The following is a 27,760-nucleotide window of genomic DNA, read 5'->3' on the forward strand; positions in this document are numbered from 1 at the left end:
TCACGAGTAAGACGACGAACGGAAACTAGGTTCGTGACTAAATCAGGTGAAATAAGAACATTAGACATATTGATGGGTGTGGAAGTGGAGGGAAAACTAGTGCTACCGATATGAGTAATAGGTAAGGAGGAGCCGTTGCCGACGGTGATACGAGTGGGTGTGTGAACGAGAGTGGAGGAGGTTAGGTTACCGGGATGAGCTGCCATGTGCGTAGTAGCACCCGAGTCTATGTACCAGTCGCCTCCACCGACAGAGCTACTCGGCGATGGCACGGAGTGCTGAGCGGCGAGGAGGGTGGGGTCCCGTGGCACAGGTACCGGCGGCGGTGGAAGGCTCCCGTAGGGCGGCGCCAGGACGGGCGGGCCATAACCACCGAGAGGCGGCGGCGCAATCAGGGCGCCGTAGCCGGCACCAGTCGGCTGGAAGGGCGCGCCGATGAATGCCTGGTGGCCAGCGGGGAGAGCCTGCTGATAGTGTGGCAGTGGAGCGGTTCCACCGCAGATGGTGAAGTAGCCCGGAGAGTCCATGAAAGGCGTCAGAAGCGACAGGAAGAGGAAGGGGCCAGCGACGGCGGCACGTAGGAGCGCACGGCGGCGGCGGCGCGCGCGAGGAGGCACTGCGCGGCGGCGGCCGCGGAGGGGAGCGGCGGCGCGCTGATGACCCACAAGTATAGGGGATCTATCGTAGTCCTTTCGATAAGTAAGAGTGTCGAACCCAACGAGGAGCAGAAGGAAATGATAAGCGATTTTCAGCAAGGTATTCTCTGCAAGTACTGAAATAAGTGGTAACAGATAGTTTTGTGATAAGATAAATTGTAACGAGCAACAAGTAACAAAAGTAAATAAAGTGCAGCAAGGTGGCCCAATCCTTTTGTACCAAAGGACAAGCCGGAACAAACTCTTATAATAGGAAAAGCGTTCCCGAGGACACATGGGAATATCGTCAAGCTAGTTTTCATCACGTTCATATGATTCGCGTTCGATACTTTGATAATTTGATATGTGGGTGGGCCGGTGCTTGGGTGCTGTTCTTACTTGAACAAGCATCCCACTTATGATTAACCTCTATTGCAAGCATTCGCAACTACAACAAAAGTATTAAAGTAAACCTAACCATAACATAAAACATGTGGATCCAAATCAGCCCCTCACGAAGCAACGCATAAACTAGGGTTTAAGTTTCTGTCACTCTAGCAACCCATCATCTACTTATTACTTCCCAATGCCTTCCTATAGGCCCAAATAACGGTGAAGTGTTATGTAGTCGACGTTCACATAACACCACTAGAGGCTAGACAACATACATCTTATCAAAATATCAAACGAATACCAAATTCACATGACTACTAATAGCAAGACTTCTCCCTTGTTCTCAGAAACAAACGTAATTACTCACAAAGCATATTCATGTTCATAATTAGAGGGGTAATAATATGCATATAGGATCTGAACATATGATCTTCCACCAAATAAACCAACTAGCATCAACTACAAGGAGTAATCAACACTACTAGCAACCTACTAGCACCAATCCCGGACTCTGAGACAAGAATTGGATACAAGAGATGAACTAGGGTTTGGAGATGAGATGGTGCTGGTGGAGATGTTGATGGAGATTGCCCTCTCCCGATGAGAGGAGCGTTGGTGATGACGATGGTGATGATTTCCCCCTCCCGGAGGGAAGTATCCCCGGCAGAACAGCTCTGCCGGAGCTCTAGATTGGTTCCGCCAAGGTTCCGCCTCATGGCGGCGGAGTCTCGTCCCGAAAAGTTCCTTCTGATTTTTTTTCTCATCAAAAGACTTCATATAGCAGAAGATGGACGTCGGAGACCCACCAGGGGGCCCACAAGGTAGGGGGCGCGCCCTAGGAGGGGGGGCGCCCTCCGTCCTCGTGAGCAGGGTGTGGGCCCCCTAGGCTTCATCTTTGGCGATGATTTTTCTTTATTTATTTTAAGATGTTCCGTGGAGTTTCAGGACTTTTGGAGTTGCGCAGAATAGGTCTCTAATATTTGCTCTTTTTCCAGCCCAGAATTCCAGCTGCCGGCATTCTCCCTCCTTATGCAAACCTTGTAAAATAAGAGAGAATAGCCATAAGTATTGTGACATAAAGTGAAATAACAGTCCATAATGCAATAAATATCGATATAAAAGCATGATGCAAAATGGATGTATCACTGACCCGACACAACTGGGTGAAGAGGTCCACGGTTCAAAGCCCGTCTGTGGAAAGTCAAAGGGCTAGATCTCGTGGTCAACCGCTCCAGGGTTAGGAGGGACGGGGGCCCTGGGGGGGGGTAGCAATGCCACCGGAGCGTCGCACCGGCCCCTCATATATGCGGGGTGTTGTTGTGGCATGTCCGAAGAGGCGGCACGCGTCTCCGGGGTGTGGCCCCCCTCACGGACGGCGATGACACAGTAGTAGACGTTCTGCGGTAACGGTGCGGCATGAATATTATTAAATACTCAGATCGCGATAAAATCATGAGTTTTTTACACGACGTGGGTACATGTGCTATAGGAGCGATGGTAATTTTTCATAATTTTTGGTGATGGAGAAGTATCTGAACACTTCTCTCTACGCGGAATGCCCTTCGCACGTCTACGACTATGGCCGGCGGCCTCCGTGTGCTAGCACGCCGCCAATCTTGCATACGCGGCTTCTCACAAGTCTGGGAGTGTTGTGGCGGTTGCAAACACCCGGTACGCGTCTAAGGGGCGTGGCCCCCCTCGCGGACGGCGCCGCCGCCGGCACCTGGAGGGGTGAAACGGACGCATCGGGACTACACGGAGGGGATGTAGCTGTGGGTTTGGCCCGGATGTTGCTCCCAGGTGTCCCTCTGTGTTGAGCTGAAACAACCGGGTGGAGAGGTCCACTATTCAAAGCCCGTCCGCACTACTAGGAAAAGGGCTATAGATGAAATTCACACTAATGGCGCACTAGACATGTGGTGCGCCACTACTATATAGACATGTGGTGCGCCACTACTATATACTAATGGCACACCATGTGCAGGTGCGCCATTAGTGTGGAGACAATAATGGCGCACCAGACACATGGTGCGCCACTAGTAATAATTTTTTTATTTTTCCAAACATACTAATGGCGCATCCAAGCACAATGCGCCATTACTAGTTAATTAGTAATGGCGCACCAGCCAAACAATGCGCCACTACTGTATTTTTTTATTCTTTTTTTTGTGTGCAAAACTACTAATGGCGCACCGTGGCATAGTGCGCCATTACTAGTTTAAACTAGTAATGGCGCACTATGCCACGGTGCGCCATTAGTATATATATATATATATATATATATTATTTTATTGCAAAACTACTAATGGCGCACCACCAGCAGGTGCGCCATTAGTATGTGGGGTTACTAATGGCGCATGAGTGGGTGGTGCGCCATTAGTAACCTGGGACCAGCTAAATATTTTGGACAGCCACACCTACACACTCACTTTCCCCACTTCATTCCCTCCACCTCCTTCTCCAAGCTTGTGTCGGCTGCCTTCTCCTTCTCACCTCATTTGCACCATAGATTCATCAAAATTAAGTGGTTAAATTACCTTTTTTGATAGGTAAGTAAGGGGAAAGCTATCTTTATGTTGTAGATCTACTTTTTTTCTCCCTAGCTCGCTCCAACAAAGTGCACATGCACTTTTTGTGGCCTAGCTAGATCTATGTATGTTTGTGGTGTTGCGCATGTTTGTGGTGTTGCATATATGTTTGTGTTTGCAGATACCGGTATTTGAAATGTGATAGTTGCCAATATTTTGCTGGAATGTTGATTCATTTCCGTTTCGGCGAGAATTTTGGCACTATGCATTCTTTTTGGTCCTATTTTTAGGGAAAGTTATGCCAAATTTTTTTCTTGGTTCTAAAATATCATTTTGCTCTACCCCGCAGGCGACCATGGTCCGCACGATGACTGAAGGCATCGTGAATAGGTTTTTGAGCTCTGCGAAGGCCGAGATGCTTCAAAAGAACGAGACGGAGATAAGATGTCCGTGTCGAAGATGCAAGCTGAAGAGCCTTATTGCGGACCCGGATTCCGGGCAGGTGCGGGACCACCTGCTCTTGCATGGTTTCATGGATGGCCATCGGTGGCAAGGTGATGAAGATGACTATGAAGTCGTCCATGGGGGCCGGGAAAGAAATGAGGAAGGGCAGCAAGACAACCACCGCGGCGAGGGCGGGCGAGAAGACGAAGAATCTCCAGGACATGATCACGACGGTGATGCTATACACAGTCATCATGTAGAAGATGCCGGACATGATGATGAGGAAGATCAAGACAAAGGGCATGATCATGAAGATGAAGATGCCGGAGCAGACGACGATGGAGGCTGGGTGCAGGACCCTCATATTCAAGAGCTGCTTCTCAAGCAGACGGATAACGCAAGAGCTGCCGCCCGAGAGAAAACCAAGCTGGATCAACTGGAAATAGATGCGGTTAGTCCATTGTATGAAGGATGCAGGCCCGAGGATACCCGTTTGAAAGTAACTCTCATGGCTCTGGAGATGAAGGTAAAACACAAAATGACCGACGCATGCTTCGACGAGAGCATGTCATTCTGGCACGAACGTCTTCCCAAGGGGAACAAGTGCCCGACCAGTTTCGAGGAGGCGAAGAAAATTGTGTGTCCTCTGGATTTACCGCACGTGAAATACCATGTGTGCATGAACAATTGCATCATTTATCGGGACGAGCACGTGAAGTCTACCATATGTCCAGTGTGCGGCGTCACTCGATACAAGAAGAGGAAGAAAGCTCCTCGAAAAGTGGTGTGGTACTTTCCGATCACTCCTCGTCTGCAGCAGTATTTCGCGGACCCTAAGGTAGCAAAGCTCCTGCGTTGGCACGCGGATAGGGAGGAGAAGAAGCGGGAAGATGACAGAAATGATCCAGAGATAAATAAAAAAGACAAGATGCTGAGTCACCCTAAGGATGCGAGCCAGTGGAAAGCGTTGAATTTCGAAGACCCAGAATTTGGAAACGATCCAAGGAACATCGTGCTGGGCGTGAGCACCGATGGAGTCAATTCGTTTGGCAGCCAGAGAAGCACACATAGCACCTGGCCTGTGTTTGTGTGGATGTATAACCTTCCCCCTGGTTATGCATGAAGAGGAAGTATATTCACATGAGTATGCTAATTGAAGGGCCGAAACAACCAGGGAACGACATCAATCTGTATCTGGGGCTGCTGAAAGAGGAGCTAGACACGCTGTGGAAAACGCCAGCCAATACGTGGAACGCCGCAGAGAAATAATATTTCCCTATGAGAGCCGCACTGCTCACGACGGTGCACGACTATCTCGATTATGGATATCTCGCGGGGCAGGTGGTCCACGGATTTTCTGGATGCGTCAGGTGCATGGATGACACAACGTATCGCCAGCTAGATAGAGATCCCGGGTCTTCGAAAACCGTGTTCATGGGACATCGAAGGTCGCTTCGCGATGATGACCCGTGGAGGAAACGCAAGGATCTGTTTGATGATGAAACCGAACCCCGAAGACGCCCATGTACGAGGAGCGGCAAGGAAATAGACGAGCTGTTGAAAAATTGGAAAGATTGCCCACTGCCAGGAAAGAAGCAAAAGGCGCCAGAGCCGGGAAAGGAGTGAAAGGCGCCAGAGCCGCTACTAAAGGTATGGAAAACGAGGTCTGTTTTCTGGGACTTGCCGTACTAGAAGATCCACCGTGTGCCTCACAGCCTTGATGTCATGCATATCACGAAGAATGTGTGCGAGAGTCTGCTCGGTACCCTGCTCAACATGCCAGAGAGGACCAAAGATGGGCCAAAAGTAAGGGCAGACTTGAAATCAATGGGTATCAGGCAGGAGCTTCACGCTAATGATGATGATGATGATGGTGAGGCGAAGCAGGACACAGAAAGTCGTCGCAAAGGCAAAAAGGCCAAGAAGACTAGAAATGACTACCCTCCCGCGTGCTTCACTCTAAGTCAGGAGGAGATCGAGCAATTTTTCACCTGCCTCGTAGGAGTAAAACTTCCTTACGGTTACGCGGGGAAGATAAGCAGATACCTAGACCCAGCGAAGCAGAAGTTCAGCGGGATGAAGTCTCACAAGTGTCACGTGCTGATGACGTAAATACTTCCAGTTGCAATCCGTGGGATCATGGACGCGCACGTCCGTGAAACGCTATTTGGCCTATGCAACTTTTTCGACGTCATCTCTCGGAAGTCGGTTGGCGTGAGTCAACTCAGAAGGCTACAAGAAGAGATCATGGTGATACTATGCGAGCTTGAGATGTACTTCCCGCCCGCATTTTTCGACGTTATGGTGCATCTGCTGGTCCATATCGTGGAGGATATCATCCAACTCGGGCCGACGTTCCTGCACAACATGATGTCGTTCGAAAGGATGAATAGTGTCATCAAAGGATACGTTCGCAACATGCCATGTCCAGAGGGAAGCATAGCCAGGGGCTTTTTGACTGAAGAGTGCATCTCCTACTACACGAATTATCTAGGCGTCGAGAACCCCGTTGGTCTGCCCGTCAACAGGCACCTCGGCAGGCTCGTTGGATGGGGTCACCGTCAGGGTCGCCGCGAAATGCATGTCGACTTCGAGGGTCGACTCACTGACTTTGAAAGAGCAAACCTAGTCGCGCTACAACACATAGACGTGGTCGATCCTTGGATGGTAGAGCACAAAACCTTTATTAAGAAGACGTACAATGACCGAGGCCAACAGAGGACGGACGGAGATATAATCAAAGAGCACAACTCATATTTCACGCGTTGGTTCAAGCAGAAGCTTCTGTCGTACCCTTTACATGAGGATTCTTCCGCGGAAGAACAACTCATATTCACCTTGTCACAGGGCGCCGAGCACAACCTGATGACCTATGAGGCGTACGATATCAACGACTACACATTCTACACTGAGGACAAGGACATGAAGAGCGATGGTTATCAGATCTATGCCGACGGCAAATGACCTATGTCGACGGCCCTGGGCCGCAGGCATAAGCCGCGAGTCCGGTAGTGGTTTGACGAGATAAATATTTTAAGGACTCCCACTAAATTATCGGAGCATTGCATCCCATCGGTAGGGCCTATAGCCACCCATCGATTCACAAGAAGAGTCTAATCGTGTCCATGGTTTCCAAGCCAACAAATTTTGTAGCTATATTAGAATTTAAATTTTGATATGTTGTCTCAGCACTCAATATACACATGTTTTTTTCTAAAAAAAAGTATCATATGGTTAATTGTATGCATGTCATAAATTGTTAATTTCTGACGAGTAAGATGCCCATGCTATGCCACGGAACCACATGAAAGTAGAGTCAAAAGTATTTTAGCTGCATTCAATTATTCAAAAAATCCAATCAAGATCTTCTAAAGTTTAAAAACAACTCCTATTTGTTTCATAAGTATTAATGGAAATTTGTATTCATGCTACTATACATAGCGTCGTTCTACTTTAATACTCAGATTTGAAAACAAATAACTAGTTGTTTCTTTCATCATGAAGAGTCAATGAACCAAAATTTTGATATTGCAAATATTATTTATTTTGGAGGAGCCTATTCTCATCTATCTAATTCCAATGCATCGAGTGGTCTCTGTGGTGGTCCTTATGGCCTCCACCATTGTGGCAATGACCACTGTGAATAAGATATGATACTCGAAACTCGTTGAGGACCAGTGACACTCCATGTAGAGCTCGCGCCGACGACAGCGGCCAAGGCCGATGTGCATGATGCCACAGATGTGGTGCTTGCCCACGACTCCGCCTACCTACTGCCTCTGCTCCCCAACATCATCTAAACATATTTCTTTTACTTTTTCTTTTATTTTTCCCTTTTTAAATGGCATACATTTTTTTTGAATTTACGGGCATTTATTTTACACACACTTTAAAAAACAATTAGGACATTTTTAAATTTCATGAACATTTTTTGAATCTGTGAATATTTTTCAAATGCAAGCCAATTTTTTTTTCAAATTCACAATAATAAATTTAATATGTGATGAAAATTTAAAATTTCATGAGCATTTTTGAAGAGGAAAGTATAATTTAAACCCTAAAAACTGTCAAACTTGGGTAAATGTCACCCTAAGCTGTTTTGCGTTAGATCAAGACTGGTTTTGACTATAATGCTTAATCAAAGGTGTGTGTTGAACATCGTGGGAATGTTCGCCAATGACGGGGCTCAGGGGCAACCAGGTCGGCATTCATCAGCACGCTTCATTGCATAGTCTGCAAAGAATTCAAATAACCCTACACAGCACGCAAGCGATCAAGCGCAGAGGAGCCCTCAAGCAATGTTTTTTTTTGCGATGGAAATAGGGTGTTTTATTCCAAACTCACAGAATTACAATCCTTAGCAACAACTTCAGAAATAAAAGGAGGGAATTGGTTAAGCCAGCACACAGTGCAATCCCCAGATCTACCATAATTTGCTAAGCAATGTGCAACTTTGTTTTGATCACGAGAAACTTTAACACAAACAAACACCCTATTCTTCAGTAAACCTTTGATTTCTGCGAGATGACCATATGCTGATCTGTCCAGTGAATCATTAGATAGTGCTGATAAAGCTGCCAAACAATCAGATTGTAGCTGAACTGGTCTATTCGACCATTGAATTGCGAGACTTAATCCTTCTATAATCGCATGTAACTCCGCTTCCAGCGCCTCATTACAGTGATAAATGCATCGGTAAGCCGCAAAAATAACACCATCCTTGTCATCACGTAAAACCATACCCGATCCTGCAGCTCCATCTTCCGCACAATAAAAACCATCAACAGAGAGAGCTACCCAGCCTGGCGGAGGAGCCGGCCAAGGAAGGCATGGCGATGATGACCGAGTTTTCTCAATCACTGGTTCCATCAATATTAGAGCTTTACCTTTGATCACCTCTTCCACACCCATACAGCCTAATTGTAGCAGAGAGTTAAGATAGCTGCATAGATAATCACAAGACACCTTCGTCGGTGGAACAGATTTGGCATGCATGACTTCATTATGTAAATGCCAAACCCTCCAGAGCACCATAATGATCATGTCCCGGACATTGCTTTGCTGACCAGCAAGCAAGTAAAGAAATCATTCATCACCCGTACATGCAATATCATACCTGTTCGGCAATGGCCAACGGTCCTTCATTGCGTCCCATAAGCTTGCCGCGTTGGGACAGACTAGTAAAGCATGAAATGACCATTCATCTTCTCGCCCACACATTCCGCATGTTGCCCTTGTACCAATATGACGTTGATTCCTCTCTAAGTTAGTTGCTAGTGTACCAGTAATTACCTTCCATGCAAAAACTTTCATCTTAGGAGGAACCAAGGCACGCCATACAATATTCCACATACCACGTTCACCACTAGGACATGTGCTGCTTGCTCCTTGCGAGAAACGGTCCATGTGCTCACCCGTAGCTAAATGATAGGCGCTCCTAACAGTGAAAGATCCCGACTTCTCAAAAGGCCAAGCAATAAAATCTTCCTGCTGTCTTGGCGACGTACGAATTTTCAAAATAGCTTCAACATCAACATGACAGAAAAATTGTTCCAATAAATTTACCTTCCACGCACCATTAGCATCCAGAAAATCAGCAACTTTATTTAGACGACAATTTCTTTTAGGGGAAATAGGCGTAAAAGGCATACCCCTAGGAATCCATGGATCTCGCCAAGTTCGAATAAGATTACCATTGCCGACTCGCCAGATCATACCTTTTTTCACCAAGTTCAATCCATGTTCGATACCCTTCCAAACTGCTGATGAGTTACTTGGAAAAACTGTATCCAATAGATTTCCATTTGGATAATATTTAGCCCGTAGTAGTCTTGCACAAAGCGATTCAGGTGCAACAAGGAGTCGCCAATGTTCTTGGTACTTCAGACTTTATCATATGATTATATTGGTTGCCTGCCTGTGGAGGGGTTTGGGACTCATGATCGAGGATTGGGATATATTGTTACAGTTTGTCTAATTCACATCTAAATATTTTTTAAGGATGTCACATCTAAGCTCCCATAAATATATAATGCATCAATAAGAAACAAAAAAAATTAGGACAAAAAAATAGACCATAAACAGAGTGGACATCAGTTTAAATGTAACATAACTATGTCACATCTAGATGTGTCCTACACAGACCCATATTGTTATGTGGGTTGGGCTGAAATGAGTTATAACAGTTTCGTGTGTAAATGCCGTCCCAACTACTCCTGCTACAGGGAGAGTTTGCTACGTATTTTATACTAATTATGGGTTTCTGCTCATTCGTTGATGCAGGTTAAGATGTCGCCACTCTTCTTGTGTTACCCTGCTTGGTGCAAAATCTGGTTAGTTTTCTAGCATTTTTCATATGATTATGTCGGTTGCCAGCATGACACTAGTAGAAAAAGGGTCTTCTGTCCCAATTGGTAAGGGTCGTTTGTCCCGGTTTTTGAACTGGGACTAAAGGATCGTTACTAATGCCCTGGCCCTTTAGTCCCGTTCAAACAGGAACCGGGACAGATGGGCCTCCACGTGGCCGGTGCGCCGAGCCCAGGCAAGAGGGTCTTTCGTCCCGGTTGGTGGCACCAACTGGGACCAATAGGCATCCACGCGTCAGCATTTCAGGGGCTGAGGTTTTTTTTTTGCCTTTGGTCCCGGTTGGTGGCATCAACCGGGACCAATAGGCATCCACGCGTCAGCATTTCAGGGACTGAGGTTTTTATTTTTTTAGGGGGGGGGGGGGGTTGGGGGTTTTGGGGGTTTAATTTAGGTGTTTCATATATTGTGTTAGCTAGCTAATTAATAGAGAGAAGTGTCTTCTCTTATGTCCTTGCTTGGATGACGCTATATATACGTATATATAGAAAGGACTAGACACGCTAGCTAGTAAGCAAATAAAGGAAACAGAAGATTGTCATGAACATATATGCATACAGAGAGAAGTGATATCGACCACCTCTCCTTCTCCGAGAGATTGGTCGAACAACAAGTTCTCGTATATCTATCCGACACTACCGGCTACATATATACAATAATTATCTCTTACAATATAATCTCCTAATTATATATGAACACAGGGTCCACATAGTATTCTCTGTCTTCAGCGATCATGTGGTCAATGAAGAATGCCGCTAATTCCTCTTGAATTGCTCGCATACGAACTGATGCTAAGAGTTCATCCCGCATCCGAAACATCTAATTTGAACAAGGGGGTCAATATATATATATATATATATATATATATATGAATAAATGAAACTCAACACAAATGATGGTAATAAAATAAAATTGTGAATATTATTGCTTACGCACTTCATATTGTTCGTCAGAGTACCCTCGTTCACAGGTCGTGTGGCGGATGGACTCGCAAACGTAGTATCCACAGTAATTATTCCCGGGTTCCTGCCACAACCACTTTACAAGAAATAGAGGTCAATCAAACTGATAAGCAAGCATGCTATAAATGGTATTGATGAAACTAGCGCTTGAATCACTAGGAGATGCGTGGAACATGTTACTATATAGTACTTACTTTCGGGTGTCTAAATTGCAGCTTCTTCGGCAGTCTCGGAGCTTTTTTGATGAATTTTCTCCAAACCCTGCCAGACAAAGAAAACAATCACTTGATATATCAGGAAATGAACAAAGTTGCTGATATGGTGGATAATGATCAATTTAACTTACTTCTTGAACATTTGAGTCATGTCCGCATAGTCCTGGGGATCTTTTCGTCTCGAGTCTAAGACGGTTACTAGTCCCTGCTCAAGCTTAATCTCTACGAGAATATAGTGGAAGCTGCGCGCGCATGCATAACTCATCAGTTACATTACTATAACCTGGACTAATAGGGGAAACCGAATATGCACAAGACAGTAACGCTCACTTGAAGTTGTAAGAAAAGAGTATTATATCTTTGTTTTTATTTATTACCAATGATCGTAGCAAGTTGGCCTCGGTATCTTCGGCACGATATTTAACCTCAGTTGCATCTATGAGATTTGTGTTAATGAACCCAATATCATTGATTTGTCTTTTCTTCAATTCGGCGATCTTCAATCTGCATAATATAGTGAGGATAATTATAAATACATGCAATGAAAGAGTTGACCTATATAGAGAGACTTAATGACAGAAGTAGTACTACTTACAGACAGTAGCAAGTGAACGTTGCTTTATCGAGGGCCTTTTGATTAAAAAAACTGGAAGAACTCCTCAAATGGAACTTTCAACAGTTCAATTCCAATGAGGTCATGCTCCTCTCTAACTCTCAGCGGCAAAGTATTCCTCCCCCCAGACTCTCTGCAGGTTTTCATGTATCAATCATGGAATCTTCGCATCATCGTTGTTAGAGATCTTTCATCTTTGACGAGAGGCTTCCCGTACTCGTATCTGTGTTCCTCCACCTCCAAGAACTCATAATGTACATTGTCAGGCAGGTAATCTCCAAGATTGCTATAACCGGGCACCATCCTCGAATCATTAGTAGGCACCTTGAGCGGGGGGCACGATTGGTTCGCTTGTTCGCCGAGCTGGGGAATTTTTTTCCCAGCTCGTCGTTCTTTTAACCTTTGATCACTGACAGTACTTCCCGACCGCTCCGCTTCGACAAATGACTTTTCAATAATGCGCTCATAGTTGCCTTTCGGCGGAGACTTTGCTCGTTTTTTCAGGGCAGCCAGAGTGCGCTTCGCTTTCACCGGATCTACCTTCTCCTCCGGAGGTGGATGTTTCTTTGCTTTCACCCCTTCAAAGAAGTTCCTCACTTCGGCTCATGCGATGTCGGCGTTCACCTCCGGGGTCCTCTCGTATGGTAACTTCTCTGGAGTCTTCAGAGAAGGACCGAATCTGTATTGCCTCCCGCCTCTGGCTGTACTGCTAGACGTCGGCAGAGTAGACGGAGCGGCTGCGGCTGTCTTCTTTCCTTGCTTACGAGGCGGAGGAGGACTACGACACGCCAGAGCAGCCGGAGTGGCGGCGGGTCTCTTCCGCCCTTGCTGACGAGGCAGAGGAGGAGACTGGCTGCCCAGGCACGCCGGCGCAGGCGGAGAAGGAGGCGGAGTGCCGCCACGTGCCGGAGAAGGAGGCCAAGTGCCCTGATCGTCACTCGTCGGAGGAGGAGGAGGTGGAGGAGGCGGAGTGCCCTGACTCGCCGTAGGAGGAGGAGGAAGCGGAGGCGTCCAGTTCGGAAGGTTGATGAGCTCCTTCCGCCATAAGCATGGAGTCTTCAGAGCAGAACCCAGCCGAGTCTCCCCTTCATCGGTAGGGTGGTCAAGCTAGAGGTCCTCAAATCCCTCAGTTATTTCATCCACCATCACCCTAGCATATCCTTCTGGAATCGACCGGCAGTGAAAAGTTGCGCCAGATTCAGTAGGAAAGACTGAGCCAACAGCCGCCTTGACCTTCAAATTCATCCATTGCGTCATAAGGTGGCAATTTTGAGACTCCGTGATAGCATCCACGGGATAGCTGGCAGGAGGCTTCAAGACATGCTCCGGCTGAAGCAGCTCGGTGGAAGCCACGCTGCTTCTCCGCTGAGATGGCGGGGTAGCTTCGGGGGAAGCTTCGGCAGTTCGTTTGCTACGATTTGCTTCTCGTTCCTCTATCGCTTGTACCCTTGTGTGCAGCGCCTGCATTTGGGTATGCTGCACTTTTTTCCTCCTCTCCTGGCATTTGTAACTGCAGGCGTCCGGAAACCCAGCCCTCCACGGAATGGAGCCTGGTGTGCCTCGTTTCCGTCCAGGGTGCTCAGGATTCCCGAGGGCCATTGTGAGCTCGTCGTTCTCTCTGTCTGGAACGAACGTCCCTTGCTGCGCTGCATCGATATAGTGCTTTAGCTTCTTGACTGGTATGTTCATTTGCTCGTCTGTCCAAACGCATTTCCCTGATACAGGGTCCACGGTTCCGCCAGCCCCGAAGAACCAAGTACGGCAACGGTCTGGCCAGTTCATTGTCTCTGGTTCGATCCCTTTATCATGCAGATCATTCTTAGCCTTGGCCCACTTAGGCCGGGCTTTGAGGTAGCCACCTGACCCCGTGCGATAGAGAAGCTTCTTCTTTGCAGCATTTTTCTTGTTTGTCGCCGACATCTTCTTACTCTTTTTCGATGTCTTGTAGGCCACAAATGTGGGCCACTGATATCTGATCTTCTCATATCTGCCGATGAATTCTGGTGTCTCTTCGTTGTTGACAAACGTTTTCAGCTCATTCTTCCACCTACTGAATAGCTCTGCCATCTTCTTAAGAGCATGAGACTTGATTAATTGCTCTTTAACTGGCTTCTCCGGATCCTCCTGTTGGGGAACGTAGTAATTTCAAAAAAATTCCTACGCACACGCAAGATCATGGTGATGCATAGCAACGAGAGGAGAGAGTGTCGTCTACGTACCCTCGTAGACCGGAAGTGGAAGCGTTAGCACAACGCGGTTGATGTAGTCGTACGTCTTCATGGCCCGACCGATCAAGCACCGAAACTACAGCACCTCCGAGTTCTAGCACACGTTCAGATCGATGACGATCCCCGGACTCCGATCCAGCAGAATGTCGGGGAAGAGTTCCGTCGCCACGATGGTGTGGTGACGATCTTGATGCTCTACCGTCGCAGGGCTTCGCCTAAGCACCGCTACAATATTATCGAGGATTATGGTGGAGGAGGGCACCGCACACGGCTAATAGATCTCAAGGATCAATTGTTGTGTCTAGAGGTGCCCCCCTGCCCCCGTATATAAAGGAGCAAGGGGGAGGGGCGGCCGGCCAGGAGGAGGCGCGCCAGGGAGGAGTCCTACTCCTACCGGGAGTAGGACTCCCTCCTTTCCTTGTCCAACTAGGAGAGGGGGAAGGAAGGGAGAGAGGAGAGAAAGGAAAGGGGGGCGCCGCCCCTCCCTCCTTGTCCAATTCGGACTAGAAGGGGAGGGGGCACGCAGCCTGCCCTGTCCGCCCCTCCTCTGCTCCACTTTGGGCCCATGAGGCCCATTAATCCCGGGGGGGGGGGGGTTCCGGTAACCCCCGGTACTCCGTTTTATATCCGATAACTCCCGGAACCATTCCTGTGTCCGAATATAGTCGTCCAATATATCAATCTTTATGTCTCGACTATTTCGAGACTGCTCGTTATGTCTGTGATCACATCCGAGACTCCGAACAACCTTCCGTACATCAAAATATATAAACTCATAATGAAACTGTCATCGTAACGTTAAGCATGCGGACCCTACGGGTTCGAGAACAATGTAGACATGACCGAGACACGTCTCCGGTCAATAATCAATAGCGGAACCTGGATGCTCATATTGGCTCCTACATATTCTACGAAGATCTTTTATCAGTCAGACCGCATAACAACATACATTGTTCCCTTTGTCATCGGTATGTTACTTGCCCGAGATTCGATCGTCGGTATCTCAATACCTAGTTCAATCTCGTTACCGGCAAGTCTCTTTACTCGTTCCATAATACATCATCCCGCAACTAACTCATTAGTTGCAATGCTTGCAAGGCTTATAGTGATGTGCATTACCGAGTGGGCCCAGAGATACCTCTCCGACAATCGGAGTGACAAATCCTAATCTCAAAATACGCCAACCCAACAGGTACCTTTGGAGACACCTGTAGAGCACCTTTATAATCACCCAGTTACGTTGTGACGTTTGGTGGCACACAAAGTGTTCCTTTGGTAAACGGGAGTTGCATAATCTCATAGTCATAGGAACATGTATAAGTCATGAAGAAAGCAATAGCAACAAACTAAACGATCAAGTGCTAAGTTAACGGAATGGGTCAAGTCAATCACATCATTCTCCTAATGATGTGATCCCATTAATCAAATGACAACTCTTTGTCTATGGCTAGGAAACATAACCATCTTTGATCAACGAGCTAGTCAAGTAGAGGCATACTAGTGACACTCTGTTTGTCTATGTATTCACACATGTATCATGTTTCCGGTTAATACAATTCCAGCATGAATAATAAACATTTATCATGATATAAGGAAATAAATAATAACTTTATTATTGCCTCTAGGGCATATTTCCTTCAGTCTCCCACTTGCACTAGAGTCAATAATCTAGTTCACATTGCCATGTGATTTAACATCAATAGTTCACATCACCATGTGATTAACACCCATAGTTCACATCGACATGTGACCAACACCCAAAGGGTTTACTAGAGTCAATAATCTAGTTCACATCGCTATGTGATTAACACCCAAAGAGTACTAAGGTGTGATCATGTTTTGCTTGTGAAAGAAGTTTAGTCAACGGGTCTGCCACATTCAGATCCGTAAGTATTTTGCAAATTTCTATGTCAACAATGCTCTGCACGGAGCTACTCTAGCTAATTGCTCCCACTTTCAATATGTATCCAGATTGAGATTTAGAGTCATCTGGATCAGTGTCAAAATTAGTATCGAGGTAACCCTTTACGACGAACCTTTTTGTCACCTCCATAATCGAGAAACATATCCTTATTCCACTAAGGATAATTTTGACCAATGTACATTGATCTACTCCTAGATCACTATTGTACTCCCTTGCCAAACTCAGGGCAGGGTATACAATAGGTCTGGTACACAGCATGGCATACTTTATAGAACCTATGGCTGAGGCATAAGGAATGACTTTTATTCTCTCTCTATCTTCTGTCATGGTCGGGTTTTGAGTCTTACTCAACATGACACCTTGTAACACAGGCAAGAACTCCTTCTTTGACTGTTCCATTTTGAACTACTTCAAAATCTTGTCAAGGTATGTACTCGTTGAAAAACTTATCAAGCGTCTTGATCTATCTCTATAGATCTTGATGCTCAATATGTAAGCAGCTTCACCGAGGTCTTTCTTTGAAAAACTCCTTTCAAACACTCCTTTATACTTTGCAGAATAATTCTACATTATCTCCGATCAACAATATGTCATTCACATATACTTATCAAAAATGTTGTAGTGCTCCCACTCACTTTCTTGTAAATACAGACTTCACCGCAAGTCTGTATAAAACTATATGCTTTGATCAACTTATCAAAGCGTATATTCCAACTCCGAGATGCTTGCACCAGTCCATAGATGGAACGCTGGAGTTTGCATATTTTGTTAGTACCTTTAGGATTGACAAAACCTTCTGGTTGCATCATATACAACTCTTCTTTAATAAATCCATTAAGGAATGCAGTTTTGTTTATCCATTTGCCAGATTTCATAAAATGGGGCAATTGCTAACATGATTCGGACAGACTTAAGCATAGATACGAGTGAGAAACTCTCATCGTAGTCAACACCTTGAACCTGTCGAAAACCTTTTTGCGACAATTCTAGCTTTGTAGATAGTAACACTACTATCAGCGTCAGTCTTCCTCTTGAAGATCCATTTAATCTCAATGGCTCGCCAATCAATGGGCAAGTCAATAAAAGTCTATACTTTGTTCTCATACATGGATCTCATCTCAGATTTCATGGCCTCAAGACATTTCACGGAATCTGGGCTCATCATCGCTTCCTCATAGTTCGTAGGCTCGTCATGGTCAAGTAACATGACCTCCAGAACAGGATTACCGTACCACTCTGGTGCGGATCTCACTCTGGTTTACCTACGAGGTTCAGTAGCAACTTGATCTGAAGTTACATGATCATCATCATTAGCTTCCTCACTAATTGGTGTAGTAGTCATAGGAATATATTTCTATGATGAACTACTTTCCAATAAGGGAGCAGGTACAGTTACCTCATCAAGTTCTACTTTCCTCCCACTCACTTCTTTTGAGAGAAACTCCTCTAGAAAGGATCCATTCTCAGCAACGAATAACTTGCCTTCGGATCTGTGATAGAAGGTGTACCCAACATTTTCTTTTGGGTATCCTATGAAGACGCACTTCTCCCATTTTGGGTTTGAGCTTATCAGGTTGAAACTTTTTCACATAAGCATTGCAACCTCAAACTTTAAGAAATGAGAGCTTAGGTTTCTTGCCAAACCATAGTTCATACGGTGTCGTCTCAACGGATTTAGATGGTGCCCTATTTAACGTGAATGCAGATGTCTCTAATGCATAACCCCAAAACGATAGTGGTAGATCGGTAAGAGACATCATAGATCGCACCATATCTAATAAAGTACGGTTATGACGTTCGGACACGCCATTACACTGTGGTGTTCCAGGTGGCGTGAGTAGTGAAACTATTTCACATTGTTTTAACTGAAGGCCAAACTCTTGACTCAAATATTTTACCTCTGCGATCATATCATAGAAACTTTTATTTTCTTGTTACGATGATTCTCCACTTCACTTTGAAATTCTTTGAACTTTTCAAATGTTTCAGACTTGTGTTTCATTAAGTAGATATACCCATATCTGCTGAAATAATCTCTGAAGGTCAGAAAATAACGATACTTGCCGTGAGCCTTAACACTCATCGGACCGCATACATCAGTATGTATTATTTCCAATAAGTCAGTTGCTCGCTCCATTGTTCCGGAGAACGGAGTCTTAGTCATCTTGCCCATGAGGCATGGTTCACAAGCATCAAGTGATTCATAATCAAGTGATTCCAAAAGTCCATCAGCATGGAGTTTCTTCATGCGCTTTACACCAATATGACCTAAACGGCAGTGCCACAAATAAGTTGCACAATCATTATTAACTTTGCATCTTTTGGCTTCAATATTATGAAAATGTGTATCACCACGATCGAGATCCAACAAACCATTTTCATTGGGTGTATGACCATAGAAGGTTTTATTCATGTAAACAGAATAACAATTATTCTCTAACTTACATGAATAACCGTATTGCAATAAACATGATCCAATCATATTTATGCTCAACGCAAACACTAAATAACATTTATTTTAGGTTTAACACTAATCCTGAAAGTATAGGGAGTGTACGATGATGATCATATCAATCTTGGAACCATTTCCAGCACACATCGTCACTGCACCCTTCACTAGTCTCTGTTCATTCTGCAACTCCCATTTCGAGTTACTACTCTTAGCAACTGAACCAGTATCAAATACCGAGGGGTTGCTATAAACACTAGTAAAGTACACATCAATAACATGTATATCAAATATAGCATTTGTTCACTTTGCCATCCTTCTTATCCGCCAAATACTTGGGGCAGTTCCGCTTCCAGTGACCAGTCCCTTTGCAGTAGAAGCACTTAGTCTCATGCTTAGGTCCAGACTTGGGCTTCTTCACTTGAGCAGCAACTTGCTTCTTGTTCTTCTTGAAGTTCCCTTTCTTTCCCTTTGCCCTTTTCTTGAAACTAGTGGTCTTGTTAATCATCAACACTTGATGCTCTTTATTGATTTCTACCTTCGTTGATTTCAGCATCACGAAGAGCTTGGGAATCGTTTCCGTTATCCCTTGCATATTATAGTTCATCACGAAGTTCTAGTAACTTGGTGATAGTGACTAGAGAACTCTGCCAATCACTGTCTTATCTGGAAGATTAACTCCCACTTGATTCAAGCGATTGTAATACTCAGACAATCTGAGCACATGCTCACTGCTTGAGTTATTCTCCTCCATCTTTTAGCTATAGAACTTGTTGGAGACTTCATATCTCTCAACTCGGGTATTTGCTTGAAATATTAACTTCAACTCCTGGAACATCTCATATGGTCCATGACGTTCAAAATGTCTTTGAAGTCCCGATTCTAAGCCGTTTAAGCATGGTGCACTAAACTATCAAGTAGTCATCATATTGAGCTAGCCAAACGTTCATAACATCTGCATCTGCTCCTGCAATAGGTTTGTCACCTAGCGGTGCATCAAGGACATAATTCTTCTGTGCAGCAATGAGGATAAACCTCAGATCACAGATCCAATCCGCATCATTGCTACTAACATCTTTCAACTTAGTTTTCTCTAGGAACATATAAAAAATAAAAACAGGGGAGCTAAACGCGAGCTATTGATCTACAACATAGATATGCTAATACTACCAGGACTAAGTTCATGATAAATTTAAGTTCAATTTAATCATATTATTTAAGAACTCCCACTTAGATATACATCCCTCTAATCCTCTAAGTGATCACGTGATCCATATCAACTAAACCATGTCCGATCATCACGTGAGATGGAGTAGTATCAACGGTGAACATCACTATGTTGATCATATCTACTATATATTCACGCTCGACCTTTCGGTCTCCGTGTTCCGAGGCCATATCTGTTATATGCTAGGCTCGTCAAGTTAAACCTGAGTATTCCGCGTGTGTAACTGTTTTGCACCCGTTGTATTTGAACGTAGAGCCTATCACACCTGATCATCACGTGGTGTCTCGGCACGAAGAACTTTCACCACGGTGCATACTCAGGGAGAACACTTATACTTTGATAATTTAGTGAGGGATCATCTTATAATGCTACCGTCAATCAAAGCAAGATAAGATGCATAAAAGATAAACATCACATGCAATCAATATAAGTGATATGATATGGCCATCATCATCTTGTGCTTGTGATCTCCATCTTCGAAGCACCGTCATGATCACCATCGTCACCGGCGCGACACCTTGATCACCATCGTAGCATCGTTGTCGTCTCGCCAATCTTATGCTTCCACGACTATCGCTACCGCTTAGTGATAAAGTAAAGCATTATAGCGCAATTGCATTGCATACAATAAATCGACAACCATATGGCTCCTGCCAGTTGCCGATAACTCGGTTACAAAACATGATCATCTCGTACAATAAAATTTAGCATCATGTCTTGACCATATCACATCACAACATGCCCTGCAAAAACAAGTTAGACGTCCTCTACTTTGTTGTTGCAAGTTTTACGTGACTGCTACGGGCTTTAGCAAGAATCGTTCTTACCTACGCATCAAAACCACAACGGTAGTTTGTCAAGTTGGTGCTGTTTTAACCTTCGCAAGGACCGGGCGTAGCCACACTTGGTTCAACTAAAGTTGGAGAAACTGACACCCGCCAGCCACTTGTGTGCAAATCACATCGGTAGAACCAGTCTCGCGTAAGCGTACGCGTAATGTCGGTCCGGGCCGCTTCATCCAACAATACCGCCGAACCAAAGTATGACATGCTGGTAAGCAGTATGACTTATATCGCCCACAACTCACTTGTGTTCTACTCGTGCACAACATCGACGCATAAAACCTAGGCTCTGATTGTTGGGGAACGTAGCAATAATTCAAAATTTTCCTACGTGTCACCAAGATCAATCTATGGAGTCAACTAGCAACGAGGGAGGAGTGGATCTACATACCCTTGTAGATCGCGCGCGGAAGCATTCAAGAGAACGGGGTTGATGGAGTCGTACTCGTCGTGATCCAAATCACCGATGATCCTAGCGCCGAACGGACGGCACCTCCGCGTTCAACACACGTACGGAGCAGCGACGTCTCCTCCTTCTTGATCCAGCAAGGGGGAAGGAGAGGTTGATGGAGATCCAGCAGCACGACGGCGTGGTGGTGGAAGTAGCGGGATTCCAACAGGGCTTCGCCAAGCGCTGCGGGAGGAGGGAGATGTGTCATGGGAGGGAGAGGGAGGCACCAGGGCTTAGATGGGGCTGCCCTCCCTTCCCCCCACTATATATAGGGCCAAGGGAGAGGGGGGGCAGCCTTGGCCCTTCCTCCAAGGAAGGATGCGGCTAGGGAGGAGTCCCTCCTCCCCAAGGCACCTAGGAGGTGCCTTCCCCCTTTAGGACTCTTCCTTTCCTTATCTCTTGGTGTATGGGCCTCTTGGGGCTGGTACCCTTGGCCCATATAGGCCAAGGCGCACACCCCTACAGCCCATGTGCCCCCCCGGGGCAGGTGGCCCCACCCGGTGGACCCCCGGGACCCTTCCGGTGGTCCCGGTACAATACCGGTGACCCCGAAACTTGTCCCGATGGCCGAAATAGCACTTCCTATATATAATTCTTTACCTTCGGACCATTCTGGAACTCCTCGTGATGTCCGGGATCTCATCCGGGAGTCCGAACAACATTCGGGTTACCGCATACTAATATCTCTATGACCCTAGCGTCACCGAACCTTAAGTGTGTAGACCCTACGGGTTCGGGAGACATGCAGACATGACCGAGATGACTCTTCGGTCAATAACCAACAGCGGGATCTGGATACCCATGTTGGCTCCCACATGTTCCACGATGATCTCATCGGATGAACCACGATGTCAAGGACTTAATCAATCCCGTATACAATTCCCTTTGTCTATCGGTACGATACTTGCCCGAGATTCGATCATCGGTATCCCGATACCTTGTTCAATCTCGTTACCGGCAAGTCTCTTTACTCGTTCCGTAACACATCATCCCGTGAACAACTCCTTGGTCACATTGTGCACATTATGATGATGTCCTACCGAGTGGGCCCAGAGATACCTCTCCGTTTACACGGAGTGACAAATCCCAGTCTCGATTCGTGCCAACCCAACAGACACTTTCGGAGATACCTGTAGTGTACCTTTATAGCCACCCAGTTACGTTGTGACGTTTGGCACACTCAAAGTATTCCTACGGTATCCGGGAGTTGCACAATCTCATGGTCTAAGGAAATGATACTTGACATTAGAAAAGCTTTAGCATACGAACTACATGATCTTGTGCTAGGCTTAGGATTGGGTCTTGTCCATCACATCATTCTCCTAATGATGTGATCCCGTTATCAACGACATCCAATGTCCATGGTCAGGAAACCGTAACCATCTATTGATCAACGAGCTAGTCAACTAGAGGCTTACTAGGGACATGGTGTTGTCTATGTATCCACACATGTATCTGAGTTTCCTATCAATACAATTCTAGCATGGATAATAAACGATTATCATGAACAAGGAAATATAATAATAATCAATTTATTATTGCCTCTAGGGCATATTTCCAACAGTCTCCCACTTGCACTAGAGTCAATAATCTAGTTCACATCGATATGTGATTAACACTCAAGGTCACATCCCCATGTGACTAACACCCAAAGAGTTTACTAGAGTCAATAATCTAGTTCACATTTACCATGTGATTAACACTCGATGAGTTCTGGGTTTGATCATGTTATGCTTGTGAGAGAGGTTATAGTCAACGGGTCTGAACCTTTCAGATCCGTGTGTGCTTTACAAATCTCTATGTCATCTCCTAGATGCAGCTACCACGCTCTATTTGGAGCTATTCCAAATAACTGTTCTACTATACGAATCCAGTTTACTACTCAGAATAATCTGGATTAGGATCAAAGTTTGCATCGGCGTAACCCTTTACGACGAACTCTTTTACCACCTCCATAATCGAGAAAAATTCCTTAGTCCACTAGTTACTAAGGATAACTTTGACCGCTGTCCTGTGATCCATTCTTGGATCACTCTTGTACCCCTTGACTGACTCATGGCAAGGCACATTTCAGGTGCGGCACACAGCATAGCATACTGTAGAGAGCCTATGACAAAAGCATAGGGGACGACCTTCGTCCTTCCTCTTTCTTCTGTCGTGGTCGAGCTTTAAGTCTTAACTTCATACCTTACAACTCAGGCAAGAACTCCTTCTTTGATTGATCCATCTTGAACACTTTCAAGATCATGTCAAGGTATGTGCTCATTTGAAAGTACCATTAAGTGTTTTGATCTATCCTTATAGATCTTGATGCTCAATGTTCAAGTAGCTTAATCCAGGCTTTCCATTGAAAAACACTTTCCAAATAACCCTATATGCTTTCTAGAAATTCTACGTCATTTCTGATCAACAATATGTCAACAACATATATTCATCAGAAATTCTATAGTGCTCCCACTCACTTCTTTGGAAATACAAGTTTCTCATAAACTTTGTATACACCAAAATCTTTGATCATCTCATCAAAGCATACATTCCAACTCCGAGATGCTTACTCCAGTCCTTAGAAGGATTGCTGGAGCTTTGCATACTTATTAGCATATTTCAGGATTGACAAAACCTTCCGGTTGTATCACATACAACCTTTCCTCATAAATCGTCGAGGAAACAATGTTTTGACATCCTATCTGCAAGATTTCATAAATGATGCAGTAATTGCTAATATAATTCCAACAGACTCTTAGCATCGCTACGAGTGAGAAAGTCCCATCGTAGTCAACTCCTTGAACTTGTCGGAAAACATCTTAATGACAAGTCGAGCTTTCTTAATGGTGATACTTACCATCATTGTCCGTCTTCCTTTTAAAATCCATCTGTACTCAACAGCCTTACGACCATCGAGCCGTTCTGCCAAAGTCTACACTTTGTTTTCATACATGGATCCTCTCTCGGATTTTTATGGCCTCGAGCCATTTATCGGAATCCAGGCCCACCATCGCTTCTCCATAGCTCATAGGTTCATTGTTGTCTAGCAACATGACTTCTAAGACAGGATTACATACCACTCTGAAGTAGTACGCATCCTTGTCATCCCACGAGGTTTGGTAGTGACTTGATCTGAAGTTTCATGATCACTATCATAAGCTTCCACTTCAATTGGTGTAGGTGCCACAGGAACAACTCCCTGTGCCCTGCCACACACTAGTTGAAGAGACGGTTCAATAACCTCATCAAGTCTCCACCATCCTCCCACTCAATCCTTTCGAGAGAAACTTTTCCTCGAGAAAGGACCCGATTCTAGAAACAATCCCTTATTGCTTTTGGATCTGAGACAGGAGGTATACCCAACTGTTTTGGGTGTCCTATGAAGATGCATTTATCCGCTTTGGGTTCGAGCTTATCAGCCTGAAACTTTTTCACATAAGCGTCGCAGCCCCAAACTTTTTAAGAAATGACAGCTTAGGTTTCTCTAAACCATAGTTCATACGGTGTCATCTCATCGGAATTACGTGGTGCCCTATTTAAAGTGAATGTGGTTGTCTCTAATGCCTAACCCGTAAATTATTGTGGTAATTCGATAAGAGACATCATGGTATGCATTATATCCAATAGGGTACAGTTATGATGTTCGGACACACCATCACACTATGGTGTTCCAGGCTGTATCAGTTGTGAAACAATTTCCACAATGTCTTAATTTTGTGCCAAACTCGTAATTCAGATATTCATCTCAATGATCATATCATAGATCTTTTATCCTCTTGTCACGACGATCTTTCAACTTCACCCTGAAATTACTTGAACCTTTCAATAATTCAGACTCGTGATTCATCAAGTAAATATACTCAACATCTACTCAAATCAGCTGTGAAGTAAGAACATAACGATATCCACTACATGCCTCAGCACTCATTGGACTGCACACATCAAAATGTATTACTTCCAACAAGTTGCTTTCTAGTTCCATTTTACTGAAAATGAGGCTTTCACTCATCTTGCCCATGTGGTATGATTTGCATGTCTCAAGTGATTCAAAACCAAGTGAGTCCAAATGGTCCATCTGCATGGAGTTTCTTTATGCATATACACCAATAGACATGGTTCGCATGTCTCAAACTTTTCAAAAATGAGTGAGTCCAAAGATCCATCAACATGGAGTTTCTTCATGTGTTTTATACCAATATGACTTAAGTGGCAGCGCCACAAGTAGGTGGTACTATCATTACTATCTTTTGGCATGAACATGTGTATCACTACGATCGAGATTCAATAAACCATTCATTTTAGGTGTAAGACCATTGAAGGTATTATTCAAATAAACAGAGTAACCATTATTCTCCTTAAATGAATAACCGTATTGCGATAGACATAATCCAATCAAGTCTATGCTCAACGCAAACACCAAATAACAATTATTTAGGTTTAACACCAATCTCGATGGCAGAGGGAGCGTGCGATGCTTGATCATATCAACATTGGAAACACTTCCAACACATATCGTCAGCTCACCTTTAGCTAGTATCCGTTTATTCCGTAGCTTTTATTTCGAGTTACTAACACTTAGCAACCGAACCGGTATCTAATGCCCTGGTGCTACTAGGAGTACTAGTAAAGTACACATCAACACAATGTATATCCAATATACTTCTATCGACCTTGCCAGCCTTCTAATCTACCAAGTATCTAGGGTAATTCTGCTCCAGTGGCTGTTCCCCTTATTACAGAAGCACTTAGTCTCGGGTTTGGGTTCAACCTTGGGTCTCTTCACTAGAGCAGCAGCTGGATTGCTGTTTCATGAAGTATCCCTTCTTGCCCTTGCCCTTCTTGAAACTAGTGGTTTCACCAACCATCAACAATTGATGCTCCTTCTTGATTTCTACTTTGGTGTCAAACATCGCGAATATCTCAAGGATCATCATATATGTCCCTGATATATTATAGTTCATCACGAAGCTCTAGCAGCTTGGTGGTAATGACTTCGGAGAAACATCACTAACTTATCTGGAAGATCAACTCCCACTCGATTCAAATGATTGTTGTACTCAGACAATCTGAGCACAAGCTCAAAAATTGAGCTTTTCTCCCTTAGTTTACAGGCTAAGAAAATCGTCGGAGGTCTTATACCTCTTGACGTGGGCATGAGCCTGAAATCCCAATTTCAGCCCTCGAAACATCTCATATGTTCCGCGACGTTTCAAAACGTCTTCGGTGCCTCAACTCTAAACCGTTTAACTGAACTATCACGTAGTTATCAAAATGTGTATGTCAGATGTTCGCAACATCCACAGACGACGTTCGAGGTTCAGCACACTGAGCGGTGCATTAAGGACATAAGCCTTCTATGAAGCAATGAGGACAATCCTTAGTTTATGGACCTATTCCGCATAATTGCTACTATCAACTTTCAACTAAATTTTCTCTAGGAACATATCTAAACAGTAGAACTGAAGCGCGAGCTACGACATAATTTGCGAAGTCCTTTTGACTATGTTCAGGATAATTAAGTTCATCTTATGAACTCCCACTTAGATAGACATCCCTCTAGTCATCTAAGTGATTACATGATCCGAGTCAACTAGGCCATGTCCGATCATCACGTGAGACGGACTAGTCAACATCGGTGAACATCTTCATGCTGATCGTATCTACCATACGACTCATGCTTGACCTTTTGGTCTTCTGTGTTCCGAGGCCATGTCTGTACATGCTAGGCTCGTCAAGTCAATCTAAGTGTTTCGCGTGTGTAAATCTGGCTTACACCCGTTGTATGTGAACGTAAGAATCTATCACACCCGATCATCACGTGGTGCTTCGAAATGACGAACTTTCGCAACGGTGCACAGTTAGGGAGAACACTTTCTTAAAATTTTAATGAGGGATCATCTTATTTACTACCGTCGTTCTAAGCAAATAAGATGTATAAACATGATAAACATCACATGCAATCAAATAGTGACATGATATGGCCAATATCACTTTGCTCCTTTTGATCTCCATCTTCGGGGCTCCATGATCATCATCGTCACCGGCATGACACCATGATCTCCATCATCATGATCTCCATCATCGTGTCTTCATGAAGTTGTCTCGCCAACTATTACTTCTACTTCTACAGCTAACGGCTAGCAATAAAGTAAAGTAATTACATGACGTTTATGTTGACACGCAGGTCATAAATAAATAAAAACAACTCCTATGGCTCCTACCGGTTGTCATATTCATTGACATGCAAGTCGTGATTCCTATTACAAGAACATGATCAATCTCATACATCACATATCATTCATCACATTCTTCTTGGCCATATCACATCACATAGCATACCCTGCAAAAACAAGTTAGACGTCCTCTAATTGTTGTTTGCATGTTTTACGTGGCTGCTATGGGTTTCTAGCAAGAACGTTTCTTACCTACGCAAAGACCACAACGTGATATGCCAATTGCTATTTACCCTTCATAAGGACCCTTTTCATCGAATCCGATCT

At 44.7% G+C, this 27,760-nt stretch overlaps 1 protein-coding gene across 1 annotated transcript in view; it reads right to left on the reverse strand.

Annotated features, from left to right (window-relative positions):
- Window positions 1-27,760, reverse strand: part of LOC147978522 (uncharacterized) — a 37,975-nt gene continuing 10,215 nt past the window's right edge. Inside the window, exons 3-4 of the mRNA XM_087514778.1 lie at window positions 235-464; window positions 1-37 (exon numbers count right to left, since the gene is read on the reverse strand). Of these exons, the coding sequence (XP_087370904.1) occupies window positions 1-37; window positions 235-464 (267 nt within the window). The remainder of the gene's footprint in view (window positions 38-234; window positions 465-27,760) is intronic.

The sequence above is a fragment of the Triticum urartu genome, chromosome 3A, assembly GCF_056163025.1.
Source record: "Triticum urartu cultivar PI428250 chromosome 3A, HENAU_Tu73, whole genome shotgun sequence".
NCBI classification, from domain to species: Eukaryota; Viridiplantae; Streptophyta; class Magnoliopsida; order Poales; family Poaceae; genus Triticum; species Triticum urartu.